This window comes from Sus scrofa, chromosome 14 (assembly GCF_000003025.6).
Source record: "Sus scrofa isolate TJ Tabasco breed Duroc chromosome 14, Sscrofa11.1, whole genome shotgun sequence".
NCBI classification, from domain to species: Eukaryota; Metazoa; Chordata; class Mammalia; order Artiodactyla; family Suidae; genus Sus; species Sus scrofa.
Window position 1 is genome coordinate 75,019,471 of NC_010456.5, and position 23,057 is coordinate 75,042,527.

General features: G+C 39.0%; 1 protein-coding gene across 5 annotated transcripts in view; it reads right to left on the bottom strand.

The window, feature by feature from the left end:
• The window catches only part of ASCC1 (activating signal cointegrator 1 complex subunit 1), a 134,121-nt gene that overhangs the window by 44,308 nt on the left and 66,756 nt on the right, over positions 1-23,057 (bottom strand). For all 5 annotated transcript variants that reach the window (XM_013983318.2, NM_001244083.1, XM_013983317.2 and 2 more), the window contains 2 exons: positions 13,182-13,318; positions 5,454-5,573 (listed from right to left, as the gene is read on the bottom strand). In XM_013983318.2, the coding sequence (XP_013838772.1) occupies positions 5,454-5,573; positions 13,182-13,318 (257 nt within the window). The remainder of the gene's footprint in view (positions 1-5,453; positions 5,574-13,181; positions 13,319-23,057) is intronic.

Sequence of the window (23,057 nt, forward strand, 5' to 3'; positions counted from 1 at the left end):
CACGGCAACGCTGGATCCTCAACCCACTGAGCAAGGCCAGGGATCGAACCCGCAACCTCATGGTTCCTAGTCAGATTCATTAACCACTGCGCCACAAAGGGAACTCCAAAATCAATCTTCGTTTTAAGTGGCATATAATAGTGCCTCTGGATCTGCACTTGGAATTACTCCCTTTTCCTAATATGCTACTCCCTCAGCCTGAAAATTCCTTGTCCAGCAAAGAAATCTCTCTGAAGCCTTCCTTTACAAACTTTGCTCACACATGGGCATGGTTCTGCTGCCTATCTATGCATCCCTAGAATCTCAGTCACAGCCTTCACCCAAGTGTATGCCAGTTACTGACATCTGCCTCCTCCATAAGAAATCCTAGGGTCTACTGCACCTCATATCCCGGACATCTGAAAAATGCCTGAGGGAAAAGAGGCCTGGAAAAGGTGGAACTATTGATGGTGCCTGGTCTCTGAGGAGATAAAGGAATGGGGTCCCAGAATAAGTAAAGGGATTAGGTTTCATTAGAGATCATGTATGCCATTCTTCAGAAAGAGAGTGAAATTCAGTGGGCTGGGTATGACGAAAAAAGGTAGGCTATAAGCAGGGAAAGAAGGAAGCTGAGCTGGCTTCATGTTCTCAGTATAATGTGAGGAAGCTGTTCTTCTAGAGGAGGAAGGGTGGAGGCCTGAGAGAGTAACAGACAGAACGGAATAGCCACTGTGTTCAAATGCTCAAGTCTTAGCAACATCTGACTACTAAGTATGGGTGAAAAGGTTGAATGCAAATTCCTTACCCAATTAGGCTTTACAAAACCCAAGAATACATCATTAAGTGTAGCTACTACACTGTCCCAGATCTGTTTCTAGAAGAAAAATCTGATCTAAGTGCTTCCATCCTTTGAATGGTCAGGCACTTCATAGTCCAGAATATTAAGGGAGGAGTTCCAGTTGTGGCTCAGAAGTAACAAACCCGACTGGTATCCATGAGGATTCGGGTTCGATCCCTGGGCTCACCCAATGTGTTAAAGATCTGGCATTGCCATGAGCTGTGGAAGAGGTCACAGACATGGCTCAGATCCTCCATTGCTGTGGGTGTGGTGAGGGCCAGCAGCTGCAGCTCCAATTCGACCCCTAGCCTGGGAACTTCCACATGCTGCACCTGCAGCTCTACAAAAAATAAGAATAAAAAAAATTTTTAAGGGAATTTTTTATTTTAAATATATGAAATCATATAAAGAAAGTTGAGAGTGTTTTTATTACAACATGGCCTCTCCCCATGCCTCCAAATTGAGCAGTGCCTCTTCATACAAAGAAACACAACTGATTGAATGTACCTTAAAAAAGAGGGCCATGTCTTACTCATTTTTTTTTATCAATTTACAGTCTTGAAAAATACCTTGCAAAGGAGGCATTCAAAGAGTTTTAATGTTAAATTAAATAAGATGTGTACAAGTCCCTTAGACATTGATTTGAGGAGGGGAATTTATAAATCCTTTTGAAACAACACAGATGTGTCTCTTCTTGCGGAGGAAAAATGGGCAATGAAAAAACAGAGCAGTAAGAGGGATGAGAATTACTCAGAAAGGTTCTTGGTTGATCATATGAGTGGATTTAGTCACCACTTCACAAGATTTCAAATTTTGCACACTTGACAACAGGAAGTGTGCAAAATTTGTAAGCTCTAGTTCTGTGGGAAAATAAAGGATGTATTCATCTTCTGAGACCTTATCTTTTCATCAATGTGGGCACAAATTATGTCTGAGCACTACCTTCAAAAGACATCTAACTTCTATAGCTCTTCAAAACCTGACTCCTCTATACTTGAAAGACCGTCTATAAAATTAAGGGTCTTACCATTGAACATATCCAATGGAAACACTCAAAGTAATGATTTTGTCACCCTTTCTTTTGTTTTTTATTTATTTTTTAAAATAGTTATTTCCCCAATACGATCTTTTTTTCTACTGTACAGCATGCTGACCCAGTTACACATACATGTACACATACTATTTTCTCACATTATCATGCTCCATCATAAGCAGTGCTACACAGCAGGATCTCATTGCTAACCCATTCCAAAGGCAATAGTTTGTATCTGTTAACCCCAAGCTCCCCAACCACCCCACTCCCTCCCTCTCCCTGTCACCCTTTCTTAATGACTACTTTTCCTCCCTTAGGGCCACCGAGAATATGATAAATCAAAACTGTGGAGTCTGTGATATATGCATGTTAAAAGAGACTTGAAACCCTCTATTAGGGAAAGTTCATTACTTTTACACTGTGATCCCATGTAAATTTTCCACACAGCTTCATGTTAACTGTATAACTATAGGCTAGTACAGATTTTAGTTTTACAATAGTCAAGTTTAAACTAATAACAATAAAAATCATATAAGCCCTGTAACAGAGAATAAGAAAACAAGAGAGATCGGGCTGTGTGGCTACAATGTCCTATAAAATTACAAGATTTACTGAAGAAATAAAAAACATGACTTAAACATTTTAAAAATGAGTCAGTCCCAAAGACCTGAAAACGGCTTTAGTCATAATAGCTGAAAGGTGGAAACAGACCCAAATGTCCATCAACTGATGAATGGATAAACACAATGTGGCATCTGCATATAATGGAATATTATTCAGCCTTAAAAAGGGACAAGTACTGATACATGCTACAACATGGGTGAACCCTGAAAACATCAGGCTGAATGAAAGAAGTCAGACATAAAAGTCCAATATTGTATGGTCTCATTTATAGGAAATACACAGAATAGGCAAATCATAGAGACAGTCGGTAGACTAGTGGTTGCCAGGGGCTGGGAAGAGAGAAGAATGGAAGAAGGGAGAAATGGAAAGTGACTGCTTAATGGATTTCCTTTTCAGGTGATAAAATCATTCTAGAACCATTGTGATGGTTGCACAATGTTACTAAGATACTTAATGCCACTGAATCATACACTTTAAAATGGTTAAAATGATGACTTTTATGTTATACTAATTTTACCACTTTCCAAAAAAAGGTAGATGGCAATTTTCCATTTTACTTTAGGAATAAGGGTTGGAACACAGTCTATCCTACTCAACCTAGCATACAGACACTGAAAACCTTCTTACAGCACAGGGATTCAGAGCACGGTTTTGCTACCTATGTGCTCTTTAGACAAGTTACTTAAGCTCTCTGAATCTCCTTGATCTACAAAATGGGATAATACAAGTCTTTATCTTTTTTTTTTAAATCTTATACATATGCTGTGAAGATAAAATGGAGATAATAAAGTCTAAGCACAAGGCCAGGCAAGAGTAGGTGCTAAACAAAAGACAGTTATAATTTCCCTGGAAACTATGCAATCTTTTTTTTTTTTTTTGTCTTTTGTCTTTTGCTGTTGTTGTTGCTATTTCTTGGGCCGCTCCCGCGGCATATGGAAGTTCCCAGGCTAGGGGTTGAATCGGAGCTGTAGCCACCGGCCTACGCCAGAGCCACAGCAACGCGGGATCCGAGCCGCATCTGCAACCTACACCACAGCTCACGGCAATGCCGGATCGTTAACCCACTGAGCAAGGGCAGGGATCGAACCCGCAACCTCATGGTTCCTAGTCGGATTCGTTAACCAGTGCGCCACGACGGGAACTCCAGGAAACTATGCAATCTTAAACGTTAAACAAAATCTTACTTAGATCAGAGGTCCTCACAATCTGGTTTGAGGACCTCTGGAGGTCCCTGAGATGCCTTTAGGGGGTCCATGAGAGCAAAACAATTTTTGTAATAGTTATATGACATCATTTTCCTTTTTCATGGTAATGACATTTGCACTGATGGTACAAAAGCAATGGCAGGTAAACTGCTGGCACCTTAACACATATTAAGGCAATAACATCCAACTGTACTAGTAACAGTATATTCTTCACTATAAATCCACAGTTTAAAAAAATTTTAAAGCCAGTTTCATTTATCCTTGATAAATATGACCAATTAAACTGATAAAATAATCAATTTTATTAAATCTCACCCCTTGAGTACATGTCTTTTCAATATTCTGTGTGATGAAATTTCAGTATATATATAGCACTAGGGTTTTTCCATATACATAGGCAGTAGATGGCTATGTGGAGGAAAAGCACGTGTGAGCTTGTTAGGTTTAGAGCTGAACTAGCCTCTTTATCCAGAGGACATCACTTTTGCTTGAAAGAATGACTGACAGACAAAGTATGGTTATTCAGACCTGGCTTTTCGGCAGGTATTTTCTCAAAAAGGAACCTCAAGGAAAATAATCACCAGTATTTTTTGTCAATAATAAAATTCAAGCTTTTAAGTGAAAATAAAAATTTTGGAAAACATGTATCTGCTACCATGAGCTTGACAGTTTTCCATACTTAAAGGTTTTGATGGAATTAGTGGTGATATTAACGCTTTTTTTCCTTCAATTTTATTGGGATATAAGTGATACACAGAACACACACACAAAAACTGATTCTATACCATTTTTTTCCTCCCTTACACTTCAAATTCACTTCCATTGGAACTGAGGTAGGCGATGAGATTATCAATTCTAATTGAGACAAGAGATCCTCTAGGAAAGCAAATCAATTTGGGGGCCTGCCTAGAGACATATGGGTTTTTTTTTTTTTTTGTGGGGAGGAGGCCACTCACAGCATGCAGAAGTTCCCAGGCCAGGGATCAAACCTGTGCCACAGCAGCGAACTAAGCTGCTGCAGTGATAATGCCAGATCCTTAACCCACTATGCCATGGGAAAATGTCCAAGGGTTTTTTGTTTAGTATGAGCTCAGTTTTACCCCACCGTAATGAAAAGACCACACAGAAACAAATTTCCAATTTAAGTTGGGCTCCTCTGTTCACCAAAGGCCTTGCATAGACTAATAAATGGCACTAAAACTGCAAACGGCTCTGGATGCCTCAGAAATAGCCTGGTTGCAGACTGAGAATTCCTTGTAGGGATCTAGGTACAGTAATAACAAAAACTGAAAATAGTAAACATTTTAATGTATGTTTTGATGACATCAGTATGTGCCAAGAACTGATCTAAACATTTTATGTGGATTAATTTAATCCTAATAATCCTATAAAGTTTGTATAGTTAGCATTCCTATTTTGCCCTGGTATTTGACAGATCTGCATTACATCACTTTTGAAACTACCATTCTAAAATGCCATTCTTCCTGCTTCCTATTATCCTGGAAGCACTGAGTTCCATAAAAACTAGACTGCTACTATCAGTATCTACCATTCAAGTAATTCAGTAATTACCAAACTACGAGTCTGATACTTCTTCCTACAACTCTTTCCAAATTCCTCTTACAAGATATTAACTTAGTATTTAAGAAAAAGAAAAGAAAGTATTTATACTCCTTGAAATAGTTAAGATCTCAAAGAAAAGGAATCAAAGCTACCGGAACTTCCAGAGATGCTTTTAGGTACCTCCTGATAAAGAAGTACTTCAGAAACATACCTGTTGGAGCCATCTTTCATGTGGACTTTGGCATAAAGAACATCCACCATGCCAGGATCATCATTCATGTATTCTATCCCTGCCATCTCTACTTCCAGGGGTTTGCCCCCAGAAATGTCACTGCAAAGGAAAAAACATTAGAGTTTCATAACTTTTTAAACTAAGCAGGCTATGATACTGTGAAACATGGTTAATAACACATAGTCAAATACTACAAAAATGAAGTTGCTGGGTTTTGTTTTGTTTTTTTACTAACAACATGATTTAACTGTCTTTCTAATTCCAAAAGTGATGCATGCTCAATGAACATAAACTAGAACCACAGGTATTTCCAAAGTCACACTACATTTACCCCAATGTCAGTTTATTAACACGTCTAAAAAATGTCTAAGAAAAAGGCCAAGTGATGGCAGTTCTGACTGACAAAGACATTTACCGTGTTGCCCATCTCTCCGGTTTTACCTCGTTATCTCTACAAATTACAAATAATATTTCACTCATATAACAACAGTGAAGGTGCAAACTAGTCCCACATCTTTAAGAGAAATTTGGCAATATTTATAAAAAGACCTCAAGAATAGAAACCCTTTGCCCAAGCAATTCAATTTCTAGGAGCCAAACCTAAGGAAACAATTATGAATTCAGGTACATATCCAACCACAGCTGATAAAGGAAAATTCTTTCAGAAGAACTCCAACTGACAAATGTAGAAGTAACAATAAAATATTACCATTTTGCAACCCCTGGTGAATAGTTAACCAGTTCCATTATTTTTGCAAAGGATAGGGCTAAAAAAATTTATCTATGTACACACACACATATATATGCTTCTACATATATATATATGTGTATATGTCTACATACATAAAATCTCTGAAAAAATATAATACGAAGAAATTGCTAATATTTGCTGCCTTGAGGAGATCAGGGTGCTTGAAGGGATAGCAGTAGAAAGGAAACTCTTTACTGCATATCCTTTGTATTTTTAAATTTTTGAATCATGTAGATGCATTATTCATCAAAAAATTAAAACAAAAAATATATGCAAAAGAAGCCAAACACAAAAGTGTATATAAGGAATTACTCTATGTATATGACATTAAAGAACAAGCACATTCAATCTATGGTAATAGAAATCGGAAGAGTTACTTCTGAGAGAAGTGAATTTACTGGAAAAGAGCGTGAAGGAACTTCCTACGGCGATGGCAATATTCTATTTTGATTTGGATAAAGTTACATGTGTGTACACATTTACTAAATTTCATCAACTATGCTTAAGATCTGTGCATTTTACTGAAAATAAATTACAACTCAAAGGAAAAATACATATATGCATACCAAAAAAGTGTGGGATTATATGTTCCAACGTGTTAATGGTAATTATCTTTAGGTGATAACAAGTGTTATCTTGTTTACCTGCAATTTTTGACTTTTCAAAGCTAATATGTATTTCTTTCTTTTTTTTTTTTTTTTTTTTTTCTATTTCTTTGTGCCGCTCCCGCGGCATATGGAGGTTCCCAGGCTAGGGGTCTTATGGGAGCTGTAGCTGCTGGCCTATGCCAGAGCCACAGCAACGCGGGATCCGAGCCGTGTCTGCAACCTACACCACAGCTCACGGCAGCGCTGGATCCTTAACCCACTGAGCAAGGACAGGGACCGAACCCGCAACGTCATGGTTCCTAGTTGGATTCGTTAACCACTGCGCCACGACGGGAACTCCAGTATTTCTTTATGTTAAGTAAAACCCCCCACCTTCCTGTTTTCTTCCCAGACCCCTAACAGATTTATACTTCAACAAATAAAGGCTTTTTTTTTTTTTTTCTTTTGTATTTTTAGGGCCACACCTGTGGCACATGGAGGTTCCCAAGCTAGGGGTTAAATAGGAGCTACAGCTGCTGGCCTACGCCAGGGCCACAGCAATGCCAGATCCCAGCTGAGTCTGCAACCTACACCAGAGCTCATGGCAATGCCGGATCCTTAATCCACTGAGCAAGGCCAGGGATCAAACCCGAAACTTCATGGTTCCTAGTCGGATTTGTTTCCACTGCGCCAAAACAGGAACTCCTAAGGTCTTTCTACATCAACCCAAAACCCAGCTAAAAGCAGCTCACCACACACCTTCTTCAAGCCTCATGATGAGCCAATACTCTGTCCATCTTTTCTACTCCTATATCCCCAGCACCTGGGATAGCACTTTACATAAAAGGGGTATTCCATAAATCTTTGATAAACACTGACTAGATGTTCCACTGTAAGAGGAGAAGCTGTGCTGGACAATTTTGAGAATGCAGACACGTCTATATTGTCACTGAATAAAACATGGTACTGGCTCAAAGATAAAAGGTTGTTAGGATTAAGCAAAATTCCAAAAAGAGCAAAACAAAAAAGGTTTCTTGATATTTAGAGGAGGCCAAAGGGAGATTCTTTATAGCCTAGGAATCCTACTGATAAGGATTCCCATAAAATATAAAGGCCATTATTAATGCATAAAATCAGAATTTTTCTAAGAAACTAAATAACTCAACTATTTTAAACAGACACTTGACTGAGAAAAGGTATGGCCTTAGTCATAAGTATCCCTGTGACCACCTCCAAGTAAGATACTCCAAAACATAAGCCAAGCTCTGAACTATTATCTGACTGAAGTCTTTAACCTCAATAAACAATCCACATCTAGTAACAGCCAAAAAAGTCAATGTGGACAGCTGCCATTTAATCCTATCAAAGTGCAGTCAACAAGGAGTTCTCTGTGGTGCAGTGGGTTAAGGATCTAATGCTGTCCCTACAGCGGCCTGGGTTGCTGCTGTGGCACCAGTTCAATCCTGGCCCAGAAACTTCCACACGCTGCAGGGATGCAACTTTTTCAGCTCGAACACCGTGTAGTTAGATCACCATCAGTTTAGTTCTCCATTAAAATGTTTTTAACTGGGTTATATTTAATGTTACACCCCCAATTCTAGGGGTCAAGACAAGAAAGAGCCATGTGAACAATGTTTTTGTATTTTCACCAAAACTCCTAAGACACTGTTCATCATGATTCTGGGTTCCTTATATTAAGAACTGCACATGTTTTTCTTGGATTGAGAACCAGGAAAGGATGCTCTCCCACAAAATTCTTATGTTCCATTTTATCAGAGAAGACCTACAAAAAACTGGTGTGTTTCTTTTTGGAATTTAGTTCAAGTATACTGGTGCTTGAAAACTACCACATTTTAATATGTGAGTATAATTTTTATCTCACCTTGGTTTTCAAATACAATTTTCTCTCCATCCCATCTTTATGGTTTCTAATCTCTCTGACTTTTAACATTTCTTTTGTATGTGTGTCCTCACTCTGAACTACCTCAAACCCTTGCAATTAGATGCGGTACCAGAAACAAAACAATGAAACAGGATCCAAAGTCTGCCTTTTGAGTGGAAACAGAAACTCTTTCAACCTATCCCTAGGATTCAAGAGGGAGAATTAAACAACAGGAAAGAAATCCTATGGTTTGCTTCATAAATGCTCTTTGTCTTGGTGACCAAACTACTCCATTTAGGACCCCGGTGAGCATACTCTTCAACTGAAAGACCTCTGAGGCAATAATTAGGAACAAACATTTATTCATGGGTGTTCCTCCTCTTTTCTCTTCATTCTTGACTCTGAACTTCTAAATGGTCCACTGGGAACATTTAGGTATGAGTAGAGTGATACAGGAGCTAAGGAAAGGCTGCATATTTGTCAGACTATATGCTCAGAGCCACTGCACTGTTTGTGTTTGACATTTCACAAAGAAAAGTCACAAGGGACACATTCAGAGCTTCAGCATCTACTGAACACCATGAATAATTCATTTCAAATCTATACAGCTACATGAGCCTTTAGCCTAAGAACTGAAATCAAAGTTCTATTTCTGGTCAGGAACCATCCCTTAAACTCAAATATCACCCTCAAATTCAAAACAAATACTCAACTACACATGACTTTAAAATATCAATATAGTACCACAGTTTTAATTAAATTCCAATAGAGCCACATTTATTTAATATCTCAATTTTAAAAGCCATCACATTTTAAGCTATAGCATGTTATACACTAGTCCATTCACTTCCAATGTTTTCCGTTTTTATATTTTAACTTGCAATCTTTACATCATAAAAGGTTCAGGTTAAAAATGCCATACTTATTGATATTTTTGCTAAGCATACCAAGTACAAGGACTTAGATCAAAGATCAAGAATAAGGAGAGAAAGGAGTTCTCTTGTGGCTCAGCAGTTTAAGGATCTGGCATTGTCACTGCTGTGGCTTTGATTACATCAAGCTGTGGCGTGGGTTTGATACCTGGTCTGGGAACTTCCACATGCCATGAGGGTAGCCAAAAATAAAAAGAAAAATAAGGAGGAAAAAAGTTAGATGATACATATAACACCAGGGCTTTATTCTAAGTATCTTTTTTTTTTTTTTTTTTCCAAGGAGACATTTCTTTCTTTTAGGAGAACAAGGTACTTCTAGCCAATCCAAATAACCAATTTTTTTTTTTTATTATTATTTTCCCACTGTACAGCAAGGGGGTCAGGTTATCCTTAGATGTATACATTGCAGTTACAGTTTTTCCCCCACCCTTTCTTCTGTTGCGACATGAGTATCTAGACATAGTTCTCAATGCTATTCAGCAGGATCTCCTTATAAATCTATTCTAGGTTGTGTCTGATAAGCCCAAGCTCCCGATCCCTCCCACTCCCTCCCCCTCCCATCAGGCAACCACAAGTCTCTTCTCCAAGTCCATGATTTTCTTTTCTGAGGAGATGTTCATTTGTGCTGGATATTAGATTCCAGTTATAAGTGATATCATATGGTATTTGTCTTTGTCTTTCTGGCTCATTTCACTCAGTATGAGATTCTCTAGTTCCATCCATGTTGCTGCAAATGGCATTATGTCATTCTTTTTTATGGCTGAGTAGTATTCCATTGTGTATATATACCACATCTTCCGAATCCAATCATCTGTCGATGGACATTTGGATTGTTTCCATGTCCTGGCTATTGTGAATAGGGCTGCAATGAACATGCGGGTGCATGTGTCTCTTTTAAGTAGAGCTTTGTCCGGATAGATGCCCAAGAGTGGGATTGCAGGGTCATATGGAAGTTCTATGTATAGATTTCTAAGGTATCTCCAAACTGTTCTCCATAGTGGCTGTACCAGTTTACATTCCCACCAGCAGTGCAGGAGGGTTCCCTTTTCTCCACAGCCCCTCCAGCACTTGCCAAATAACCAATTTTGATTCTCATCTCCCTAGCCAATCAGGTAAATTAATTCTGCACTATATACATTTTACACAAGTGTGTGTGTGGCAGAGGGGAAGGTGAGAGAAGAAGGTTAGGGAGGCTTGCTTTACTTACTGGTTTCAAATCTTTTTTTGAAAAGGACATCTTCAAAAAATTTTTGCCTGCGCTGCAGATTTTTGGCAGGTAATTGTGTTCTATTTCAAAAGCTTTGCTGAATTTGAAAAACTACAATTACTGTTTTCATCTTGTCATGTCAAAAATTCTTAGAAACTATTAAGGCTGCTCTTCATTCCCTATGCACACCAAACTTGACATGCTTAAAGGGTTCAGATTTGGCATTCAGTCACAAAAGGCACCAAGAGACATAGAGGGAGGAACTTGGCTATATCCTCACAGAGCTCAGGATAAAGCTTCAGTGATTAAAATCCTTTGACCTGATTTTCATAAGGTAAAAAACCAGATACTTCTCTAAACAAATATTTTATCTATCTTTAAATTTTTTCTTAGCAGGTTCATCCTAATAGCAGCCAAAAAAAAAAAAAAAAAAAAAAACAAATATAGCTGCTTTCAGTTTTATTTAGCAAAAAGTGATCTGGGAAGTTAAAGTATCAGAAGTGCTAAAAACAAGGTAAAATTGTTCCACTTTGTAAGGTAAAGCATAAAGTTTTAGTTTATGCAAGGAAAACTGTAAATATCCAGTTACAAACACCAAATTGTTTTGAATTTTAGATAAGATGCCCATCACTGAGCAAAGAACAAGACAAAGAAGTATTCTTTGCTCTTTGAGATTCAGAAAGAATAAGCAGCCGCAAACTCAATCACCTTATGGTTATGCTCAAGAAAAATATTTTTTCTTCAAAAAATATAATGGAAAAAAGAGACCTGGCACACAAATAAGACCGTGTATTACAATATCATGTACAACATGACTAGAAAAAACAATTAATCTTTTTACCTTGTCTTATGAAATAAACTAGATAACCCATTTCTATAAAGTCATGACAGAATAGTATGGGACCCATATATTACAACTGAATAAAAAATAAAAGTATTTGAGGAAGTTCCCGTTGTGGCTCAGTGATAACAATCCTAACTAGTATCCATGAGGATTCAGGTTCAATTCCTGGCCTTGCTCAGTGGGTTAAGGATCCAGCTGAGCTGTGGTATACGTCGCAGAAGCGGCTCGGATCCGGCATTGCTGTGGCCATGGCATAGGCTGGCAGTTGCCCGATCTGACCCCTGGCCAGGTAACTTAACTTCCATATGCCACAGGTACAGCCCTAAAAAGCAAAACAAACAAACAAAAAACTATTTGAGCGATCTAATTTTCAAATTCCTCTTGTTCTGCTCAATCTTCAGTAAAAGGAGTAAAGGAAGAGGGGGAAGAGATGATCCTTTGAAACAGAGCTGTTAGGTTAGATGCATATGTAAATTAAAATCTTACAGTAAAGAGAGTCGCAACTCTGCCCTCAGAACAGCAATGTTTTCTCTGAGCCAAAAGAGACGGCTTGGACAGTTTCTGGTATCTAACTGACTCAAACAAAATTACCTGTATTAAAAAAAAGAAAAGTAAAGCCTACATTTCTGAAATACAGTGAAGACTCTCCTAGGGAATCATGTTATAATGTTTGAGTTACTACGATAAACAGACACAGTAACAGCCCACCAAAGATGCCCACACTCTCTGCGGAATTTGTAAATGTACTACCTTACAGGGCAAAGAGGCTTCTGCGGATGTGGAAGGATAAGGAATGTGAGGTGAGGAGATTATTCTGGATTATCTGGGTAGGCTCAATGAAACTGCACACTTCCTTAAAAGCAGAGAACCTGTTCCTGCTGTGGCCCGAGAGATGTCAGAACAGGCTGAGGGTCAGACAGATGCAACATTGTTCATGCTAAAGACGGAGGAAGAGGGCTACTGGCTCAGGAGTGTGGATGGCCTCTCGAAGCAGGAGTTTCAGGGCAAGGAAATGGATCCTCCCCTAGAACCTCTAGAAAGGAAGACAACCGGCCAACAACTTGATTTTAGCCCAGTGAAACCCATCAGACTTCTGCCCACACAACTATAAGATTATAAATACGTATTGTTTTAAGCCACCAAACTTGTAGTAATGTTATACACCACAGAAAATTAATACAGTAGCCTACACTCTTTCATAGGTAAGGAAGATAATTTCCTTTGTGAGAAAAGAATAGGATGTCCTCTTAAAGAACAAGATTTACCGACTAAACTAGTAAAATTTAAGGTAGTCTTTCCATACAAATTTGTAAATATATGTATGCTTTAAATCCATGTTAAACCTTTCAGACAATAATCCAATGTTAAGTGTTACAAATGGGTGAGTCAGCAAATCTTATTCCCATGCTACCCAGCTAGCTCTCTAGTCCAAAAACAAGTCTGTGATACCAGACAGAAGCCAGGACCAGGTGACTACCCTTCCCTGTTCCCATGGATTACTCACTCAATGAATTCTTCTTTACACTGCTGTAGCATCTCACAGGTCTGCTGGATCTCTTGCTCACTCAAAAGCACCAACATCCCAATAGTTAGGTGAAGCTTTTTAGGATTCTGGAAAATGGTGCTATCAACCCCGTGGTCCTGTTATCAATGGGAGAAAAACAAGAAACTCAACCCATACAAAAGTAGTGGGAGGAAAAGAATTGAGTGCAGAGACATAAACCCACACATCCACAACCAAATGGCTTTCAACTGGGTATCAGGACAATGTAACAGAGAAAGAAGAATCTTTTCAATAAATGATGTTGGGACAACTCAGTATCTACATGCAAAAAAAAATGAAAGTGAATCTGTACCTCATACTATATACAAAATCTGTATCAAAATGGAACAATAATATAAGAGCTAAAACCATAAAACTCTTAGGAGTTCCTGCTGTGGCTCAGTGGTAACGAACTTGACTAGTATCCATGAGGAAGCGGGTTCAATCCCTGGCCTCAATCAGTGGGTTAAGGATCCAGCATTGCCATGAGCTGTGGTGTAGGTCAAAGATGTAGCTCAGATTCTGTGTAGCTGTGGCTGTGGTGTAGGCCCACAGCTGCAGCTCCGATTCCACCCCTAGCCTGGGAACTTCCACATGCCATGAGTGTGGTCCTAAAAAAGGCCAAATAAATAAACAAATAAATAAAAATAAAACCATAAAACTCTTATAAGAATATGGAGTTCCCATCATGGCAGAGCAGAAACGAATCTGACTAGGAACCATGAGGTTTTGGGTTCAATCCCTGGCCTCACTCAGTGGGTTAAGGATCCAGCGTTGCCACGAGCTGTGGTGTAGGTCGCAGACACAGCTTGGATCCTGCTTTGCTGTGGCTGTGGCTGTGCCAGCAGCTGTAGTTCCAATTAGACCCCTAGCCTGGGAACCTCCAAATGCTGTGAGTGTGGACCTAAAAGGCAAAAAAAAAAAAAAAAAAAAAGAATTCTTTATATATTCTTATACTAGTCCCACATCAGATCATGAATCCCTTTTAAAGGTAAAAGGTCTCAAATTTCACTAAACTCATTTTGCAAATGAAGACAAGAAAAAAAGTTGAGAATATTCTCCTCCAATAGGAGCAAAGCAGGAATTCTGTCTGTGAATTTTAAGTCCTTATCCTGTAATCTGATTCCTGGACTAATAGACCACCCCGAAGGCAAAAACATGTGTTTATCCAATGCAGAAAGCTAATATCCTATTCTGGGTTTGCCTAAGACTGCCTAACTTTTGCCTTGGCAACAGGAGTTAATAGATTATTCATTTTCTAAGTGTTAATGGCGCTCGAGATATTTTTACATCTGATGAAGAGTTTTGTGATTCTACACATCAACCCAAATTGCCTCATTTAATGAAAGTGATTTTAAGGAACCATCAATTTTAAATGTGTCAAAGAAGGCTAAGTGCAATGCTTATAACCCCAGCTGCTGTAACCTATTGCACAATCTGTCACTTTAGAAAGGCATGCAAGATTAAAGAGCCCCTCAAATGATATCCATTATGGACAACCCCATTCCAAACTATAGAGAACTGCTCCCAAAGTAAGAAAAGCTAATCTGTGAGCCCTTACTCTGCCCCAGGCATTTCCTACAAACTTTATATGGATAAACACCTTATGAGTGAAGTAGTATTATCCATAATTTTACAGACGAGAAAGTGAGGCACAAAGAAATAAAGCCACTTTCTCAAAGTAACAATGATAGGAAGGGATGGAGCCAAAATTTAAACCCAGATAGTCAGGCCCCAAAGCCTAATTTTTTTTTTTTTAATCCATATTACATTATCTCTTCAGGAAAAGCTGCCCAGAGGGGGCCAGAACAATGTAACCATCACACAGAGGCAAGGCCTTACATATTTCAACAAAGTTCACACAGTAAATGGGTCTCATTACCAAACTAGTCCTGAAAAATAAGACAAATCTCATAATTCCATAAAAAGAAGTTTTAATACTTTCCTTTTCTGAAATATGAGCATCAAAAGCATAATCGATAAAAGAAAAAAAAGATTAATTGAACTTGATCAAAGTTAAAAACTTGTGCTTCAAAAAAAAGACACATTAGGCAAATAAGACAAGCCACAGAGAAAAATTATTTGGGAGAAAAATATTTGCAAATAAATATCTGATGAATCTGAATGTTTTTAAAAATTTTTAAGTTCAATAATAAAGTGATATACATTCCAATTTAAAAATAAGTAGGAGTTCCCGTCATGGCTCAGTGGTTAACAAATCCAACTAGGAACCATGAGGTTTTAGGTTCGATCCCTGACCTTGCTCAGTGGGTTAACAATCCGGCATTGTCGTGAGCTGTGGTGTAGGTTACAGACGCGGCTCGGATCCCACGTTGCTGTGGCTGTGGCGTAGGCCGGTGGCTACAGCTCCAATTCAATCCCTAGCCTGGGAACCTCCATATGTCACCGGTGCGTCCCCAGAAGAGGCAAAAAGACAAAAAAAATTAAAAATAAAAAATAAGTAAAGTATTTGAATAGACATTTTACCAAAGAAAATATACTAATGGCTAATAAACACAAAAAGATGTAGAATAACACTAGTCTTTTAGGAAATGCAAATCAAAACCAAAATGAGGAGTTCCTGTTGTGGCTCAGTAATGAATCTGACTAGTATCCATGAGGACAAAGGTTTGATTCCTGGCCTCACTAAGTGGGTTAAGGATCTGGCACTGCCGTGAGCTGAGGTGTAGGTTGCATCTGCAGCTCGGATCCCACGTTGCTATGGTTGTGGCATACGCTGACAGCTGCAGCTCCGATTTGACCCTTAGCCTGGGGAACCTCCATATGATGTGGTGCAGCCCTAAAAAAGACAAAAAAAAAAAAAAGAGATATCACTTCACACTCATTAGAATGACTATAATCAAAAAGACAGACACCTACCAAGTGTTGGTGAGGATACAAAGAAAGTGAACTGCTCATACATTGAGGGGAGGAATGTAAAATGGTGCAGCCACCTTGAAAAACAATTCAGCAATTCCTCGAAAAGTTAAACATGAATTTTCTTTTTTGTCTCTCTCTTTTTTTTTTTTTTTTTTTTGCCTTTTCTAAGGCTGCTCCCACGGCATATGGAGGTTCCCAGGCTAGGGGTGCAAACAGAGCTGTACCTGCCAGCCTACACCACAGCCACAGCAACGTGGGATCCGAGCCGCGTCTTCGACCCACAGCACAGCTCACGGCAACGCCGGATCCTTAACCCACTGAGGGAGGCCAGGGAGCGAACCTGCAACCTCATGGTTCCTAGTCGGATTTGTTAACCACTGAGCCACAACGGGAACTCCCAAACATGAATTTTCAACACAACCCAGACATTTCACTCCTAGAACTCCATTCAAGAGAAATGAAAACACAGGTCGGCATAAAGATTTGTAAGTGAATTTCACAGCGGTATTATTATGATTATTATTTTTGTCTTACGTCTTTTTTTTAGGGCTGCACCCACGGCACATGGAAGTTCCCAGGCTAGGGGTTGAATCGGAGCTGTAGCTGCCGGCCTACACCACAGCCACAGCAACGCGGGATTGGAGCCATGTCTGTGACCTACACCACAGCTCACGGCAACACTGGCTCCTTAACCCACTGAGCAGGGCCAGGGATCGAACCCGCATCCTCATGGATACTAGTAGGGTTGTTAACCACTGAGCCATGACTGGAACTCCACAGCAGTATTATTTATAGGAGTCAAAAAGTAAAAATAATCCAAATGTCCATCAACTGGTGACTTGATAAAAGTTAGCACAGTCATACAATGTAATACTATTGGGCAACATATACATGGAATAATATGAATAAACTACAAAAACAACAGGTAAGTAAAAAAAGCCAGATGCAAAAACTACATAATATATAATTCCATTAATGTAAAATACCCAGAAATGGCAGATCTATAGACTGAAAGACAAATGGTTGCCCAGGGTTATGGCTTGGACTGCAAATAGGCCTAAGAGATCTTTTTGGAATGACAGAAATGTTCTAAAACTGGATTATGGTAATGATTGCACTACTCTGTAAATTTATTAAAAATGATTGAACTGTACACTTGAAATGAGTAGGTTTTTGGTATGTAAACTGTACCTCAATAAAGCTGTTCAATATAAAAACGTGTGTATGCCTTTTCTTTTTAAGAACATCTTTGCAATCCCAAAGCAAGCTTTCACCTGTATCTCAACTTGCTGACAGCTATCCTCATGGAGTGGTTTACTTGACCTCTGATCAACTCTTATCTGACCTTTCATATATGGCAACTTCCCAAAGGTCTTTCAACCTAGAATGTTAAAAACGCCATGTATACGCAGAAATCTTTGTGGATGGTAAAGCTGGTATCGCAGATCACTGAGGCAAATACGGTTTTTGTTAATAAATTATATTGGGGCAACTGGATAGCCATTTGGAAAAAGAATAAAATTATATCCATTCCTTGCACCAACCACATGGAAGACTAATTAAAGACTGAAATGTAAAAAACCAAACTATTCAAGAAAACAACATGGGTTAATTCCTCTTTAATCTGAATAGTGAAAAAGGCTTTCAAACTAAGACTAGACATCCAGATGCAATAAGACCAATAAATTTGATTACTTAAAAGGAGAAAACTTTTACATGGCAAAATATATAAGCAAGGTCAAAAGACAATACACTAGAATAAAATATTTACAATACATACCACAGATTAAAGGATTAATATCTCTACTATACATAGAGGGCTTTTAAAAATCAAAGGAAAATGACTAAAAATGCTATTGAGCAACAGGCAAAAGACATAAACAGACACTTCACAAAAATAAAGACATAGGAAGTTTTCTTGTGGTGCAGATGTAAGGATCCAGGAAATTCCACGTACCACAGGTGTGGCCCCCTCCCCAAAAAAATTGAAATTAAAAAAAAAAAAAGATATAAGAAGGTTCTATCGTGGCTCAGTCCAACTAATATCCATGAAGATGCAGGTTCGATCCCTGGCCTTGCTCAGTGGGTTAAGGATCTGGCGTTGCCATGAGCTGTGATATAGGTTGCAAATGCAGCTCAGATCCCATGATGCTGTGGCTGTGGCATAGGCCAGCAGCTGTAGCCCTGATTCAACCCCTAGCCTGGGAACTTCCATATGCCTTGGATGCAGCCCTAAAAAGCAAACAAACAAACAAAAAAGATATAGAAGTTCCCTGGTGGTTCAGCAGATTAAAGATCTGGCACTGCTACTGTTGTGGCTTGGATTGGTGCTGTGGCGTTGCTGTTGTGGTACAGGTTCAATCCCTGGCTCAGGAACCTCCCCATGCCAAGGGCACAGCCAAAAAAAAAAAAAAAAAAGGATGTAAAATGAGTCAAAAATATGAGATGTACAATTTCACTCATTAAGAAAAAAGAAATGCAAATTAACACTACACTGAAGACCACTTCTCATTTGTCAAACTGACAAAAATTCAAAACCCTGACAACATGCTCTATTACAGAGGCTGTGAGGAAACAGGCACTTTCATGCATTGCTAATGGAAATGCAAATGGTACGACTCCTATGCAAGAAAATTTGACAATATCTAACAAAGCAAAAGGTATATAAGTATATTCCTTTAACCTAGTGTCATGGACTGAATTATGTCCACTCAAAATCTATATGTTGAAGTCCTAAGCCCCAATTGACTGCATTTGAAGATGGGGCCTTTAAGGATGTAATTAAGGTTAAATGAGGTCATAATCCAATAGGACTCGTGTCCTATAAAGAGGAAGAGATACCAGGAGAACATGCACACAGAGAAAAGGCCATGTGAGGGCACAGCAAAAGACAGCCATCTACAAACCAAGAAGAAAAGTTTCACCAGAAACCAACCCTACCAGCACCTGATCATGGAATTCCAGACTCCAGAACTGTGAGAAAATCAATTTCTATTGTTTGAGCTACTCAGTCTGTTGTATTCTGCTACAGCAACCCAGGCAGTTCAGTTCTCTCAGCAAACCTACTTCTAGGACTTTATTCTGAAGATAGAGCTCCAACAAAATATATGTGCACATACAGCTGTAGCACACAGTCACTACTCTAAAACACTGAAAATATCTAAATGTCCCCAAATATAGATGATTGGTTGAAAACTATGTATAAACACATGCATAAACTGATACGGAGTGATTTTTCAGGACATAATGTTAAATGAAAAAAGCAAAAGCAGAAGAACAAATGCTACCATTTGTGCACAAAAGAATGGAAAATAACAAAACATACATATACCTGCTTATGTTACAAAATGGAACACAGGGCAAACCAGAAAGTGATGAAGTTGGTTACCTGTATGGGACAAGGAGAACAAGTAGAAGGGACACAGGAATGTGTGACACCTCTGAGTATACCCTTTTGTACAGTTTTGACTTTTGGAAGCATGTTGATGCACTACATATTCAAAACAGAATAAAATCAACGAGCATGGGGAGGAATGGGGGGAAAAATCTAGCTTTGACAGCAAACTAAAAATGGATCCAACTGCATTTCGTTTTATTTTATTTTATTTTGTCTTTTTGCCTTTTCTGGGGCCGCACCAGCAGCATATGGAGGTTCCCAGGCTAGGGGGCAAATCGGAGCCACAGCTCCAGCCTACACCACAGCCACAGCAGTGTTGGATCCGAGCCGCATCTGCCACCTACACCACAGGTCATGGCAACACCGGATCCCCGACCCACTGAGCAAGGCCAGGGATCGAACCTGCAATCTCATGGTTCCCAGTCCAATTCTTTAACCACTGAGCCACAACCGGAACTGCCCCAACTGCATTTTAAATGAATATCAAATCCAAACTAGAAGGGGTTAAAAAAGGAAGAAGTGGAGTTCCCTGGTGGCTCAGCAGGTTGAGGATCTGGCATTTTCACTGCTATGGCTCGGGTTACTTCAGTGGTGAAGGTTTGATCCTGGCCCAGGAACTTCCACTTGTCACGGGTGTGGCCAAAAAAATTAAAAAATTAAAAAGGAAGAACTAATCAAGTAACTTATGAACATAATATTTGACTTTATATCTGTTTTCAATGAGAGGAATGGGAGAAGTGCAAACAAACTCTGAAATCTTTTTTTTTTTTTTTTTTTTTTTTTGCTTTTTAGAGCCACACTCGTGGCATATGGAGGTTCCCAGACTAGGGGTCGAGTCGGAGCTATAGCTGCCAGCCTACACCACAGCCACAGCAACACCAGATCTGAGTCACATGTGCGACCTACATATCTCACGGCAACGCCGGATCCTTAACCCACTGGGCGAGGCCAGGGATTGAACCCGCAACTTCATGGTTCCTAGTCGGATTTGTTTCTGCTGCGCCACAATGGGAACTCCATATTCTGAATTTTAGTGGGTTTATTTCTCATAGATGTATGGGCAAACCAAATCAAAAACTATTTTAGGAGTTCCCACTGTGGCATAATGGGATCTATGGTTTCTTGGGAGCACTGGGACACAGGCTTGATCCCTGGCCCAGCACAATGGGTTAAGGATCTGGCATTGCCACAGCTATGGCTTAGGTTGCAACTGCAGTTTGACCCCTGGCGCAGGAACTATTTTTGATCTATTATAGGACTGAGCAAATATATAAAGTAAAAGCCAGGATTCTTACTGCAGAAGGAAGGCCATAAAACTATGGAATGGGGGAAAACAAGAAAGAACCCTGTGGATGGGAATGGACTGAAATCAGAGTATCTTTGTGAACTCTTGATTTCTAAAGCATGTAATTTCATGAATATGTGCACATGTATACTCATGTATATGTATGTATGTTTTTTGTGTATAGCTGTGTCCATTAAAAGGACCTAGAAGCAAAGACACCCTGAACATACCTAGCACCAATGTTTTGGTCTCCAACACGATTTCCCACTAAAAAGAACTGTGGTTCCTTAGAGGAATGGCTGATTCAGGGCTGAGTCAGGGAAGTACAAGATAAGGAACATCTGAAACCAGAAAGTATGGAAATACAGGGAGGGAAGGGCAGCATGTCACCAACACAGGAACCAGCCTGCAGGTCCCCCCACTGGTTAAATCAGGGACAATATGAGCAGTAAAAGTATGTAATAATTTATAAACTACTGAAAAAATAAAAAAGTGTGATTCTATATCAATGATAGACATAATAAGAGAGAGTTATTTCTTAGCAGAATACTGAAGATCAACTGGTAAATACAGAGAAAACAGAGTTAGAAATTTTTAGTTTTTCAACTATCATAGCAAAGGTTAGTTCAGGTAACATCAGCAAAGAATGCTAAATCTAACGGGAAATTTTGTTGAGAAGCAGAGTATTTGCATAGTCTTAAAATGACTCCCCATAGACTGCTTACTCATTAAAAGGAAAAATAATAGTAACTATACAATGAAGAAAATAATATTTTGGATAGTGTAAAAATTAACATTACCAATAAAGGGCTTCAAATCTAGATTAAGACATATCATCACTGGAGTTCCTGTCATGGCTCAGCAGTGACGAACCTGACTAGTATCCATGAGCTTGATCCCTGGCCTCACTTAGTGGGTTAAGGATCTGGCGTTGTCATGAGCTGTGGCGTAGGTCGCAGACATGACTCAGATCCCATGTTGCTGCAGCTGCGGTGTAGGCCGGCAGCTACAGCTCTGATTCAACCCCTAGCCTGGGAACTTCCATATGCTTCAGGTGTGGCCCTAAAATGACAAACAACAACAACAACAACAAAAAAAAAAACTGTCTGGTGCTATTAAAGAGTTCTCAGTGACTGTCCAGTTTATGGACCACAAGGTTGACAGAGAAGTTTCTTTTTAAGTCAATATCAAGAAAGACAAAGAAAGGCTGTGGAATGTTCTAGATCCAAGGAGACTAAAGAGATGTGACAATTAAATACCCAATTCTAGACTGGATCCTGTACTGGAGGGGAAAATGCTATAACAGACAAAATTAAAATATGGGTGGCAGACAAGATAAAAGTATCAGTGTTAAATTTACTGAAGTTGAGAATCATATAGCTATTATGTAAAAAAAATTCTAATTCTTAGGAAATGCATATTGAAGTATTAGAGTAAAGGGTCATCCATGACATGCAACATACTTTAAAGTAGTTCAGCACGCACAGTCAACTAATCCATGACAAAGGAGGCAAGAATTTATACAATGGAGAAAAGACAGCCCCTTCAATAAATGGTGCTGGGAAAACGGACGGCCACATGGAAAAGAATGAAAATAGAACACTCCCTAACACCATACACAAACATAAACTCAAAATGGATTACAGACCTAAATGTAAGACCAGACACTATAAAACTCTTAGAGGAAAACATAGGTCAAACACTCTCCGACATAAACCACAGCAACACTTTCTCAGATCCACCTCCTAGAGTAATGACAATAAAAACAAAAATAAATAGGACTTAATTAAACTTAAAATTTCTGCACAGCAAAGGAAACCCTAAACAAAATGAAAAGACAATCCACAGAGTGGGAGAAAATCTTTGCAAATGAAGTAACTGACAAGGGATTAATATCTCCAAAATTTATAAACACCTTCTGCAGCTCAATACCAAAAAACCAAACAACCCCATCAAAAAATGGGCAGAAGATCTAAACAGACAGTTCTCAAAGAAGACATACAGATAGCCAAAAAACATATGAAAAGATGTTCAACATCATTCATTATTAGAGAAATGCAAATCAAAAGCACTATGAGGTACCACCTTATACCAGCCAGAATAGCCACCATCAAAAAGTCTACAAATAATAAATGCTGGAGAGGTTGTGGAGAAAAAGGAACCCTATTACACTGTTGGTGGGACTGTAAATCGGTGCAACCACTGTAGAAAACTGTATGGAGATTCCTCAGAAAACTAAAAACAGAATTAGCATTTGATACATCAATCCCACTCC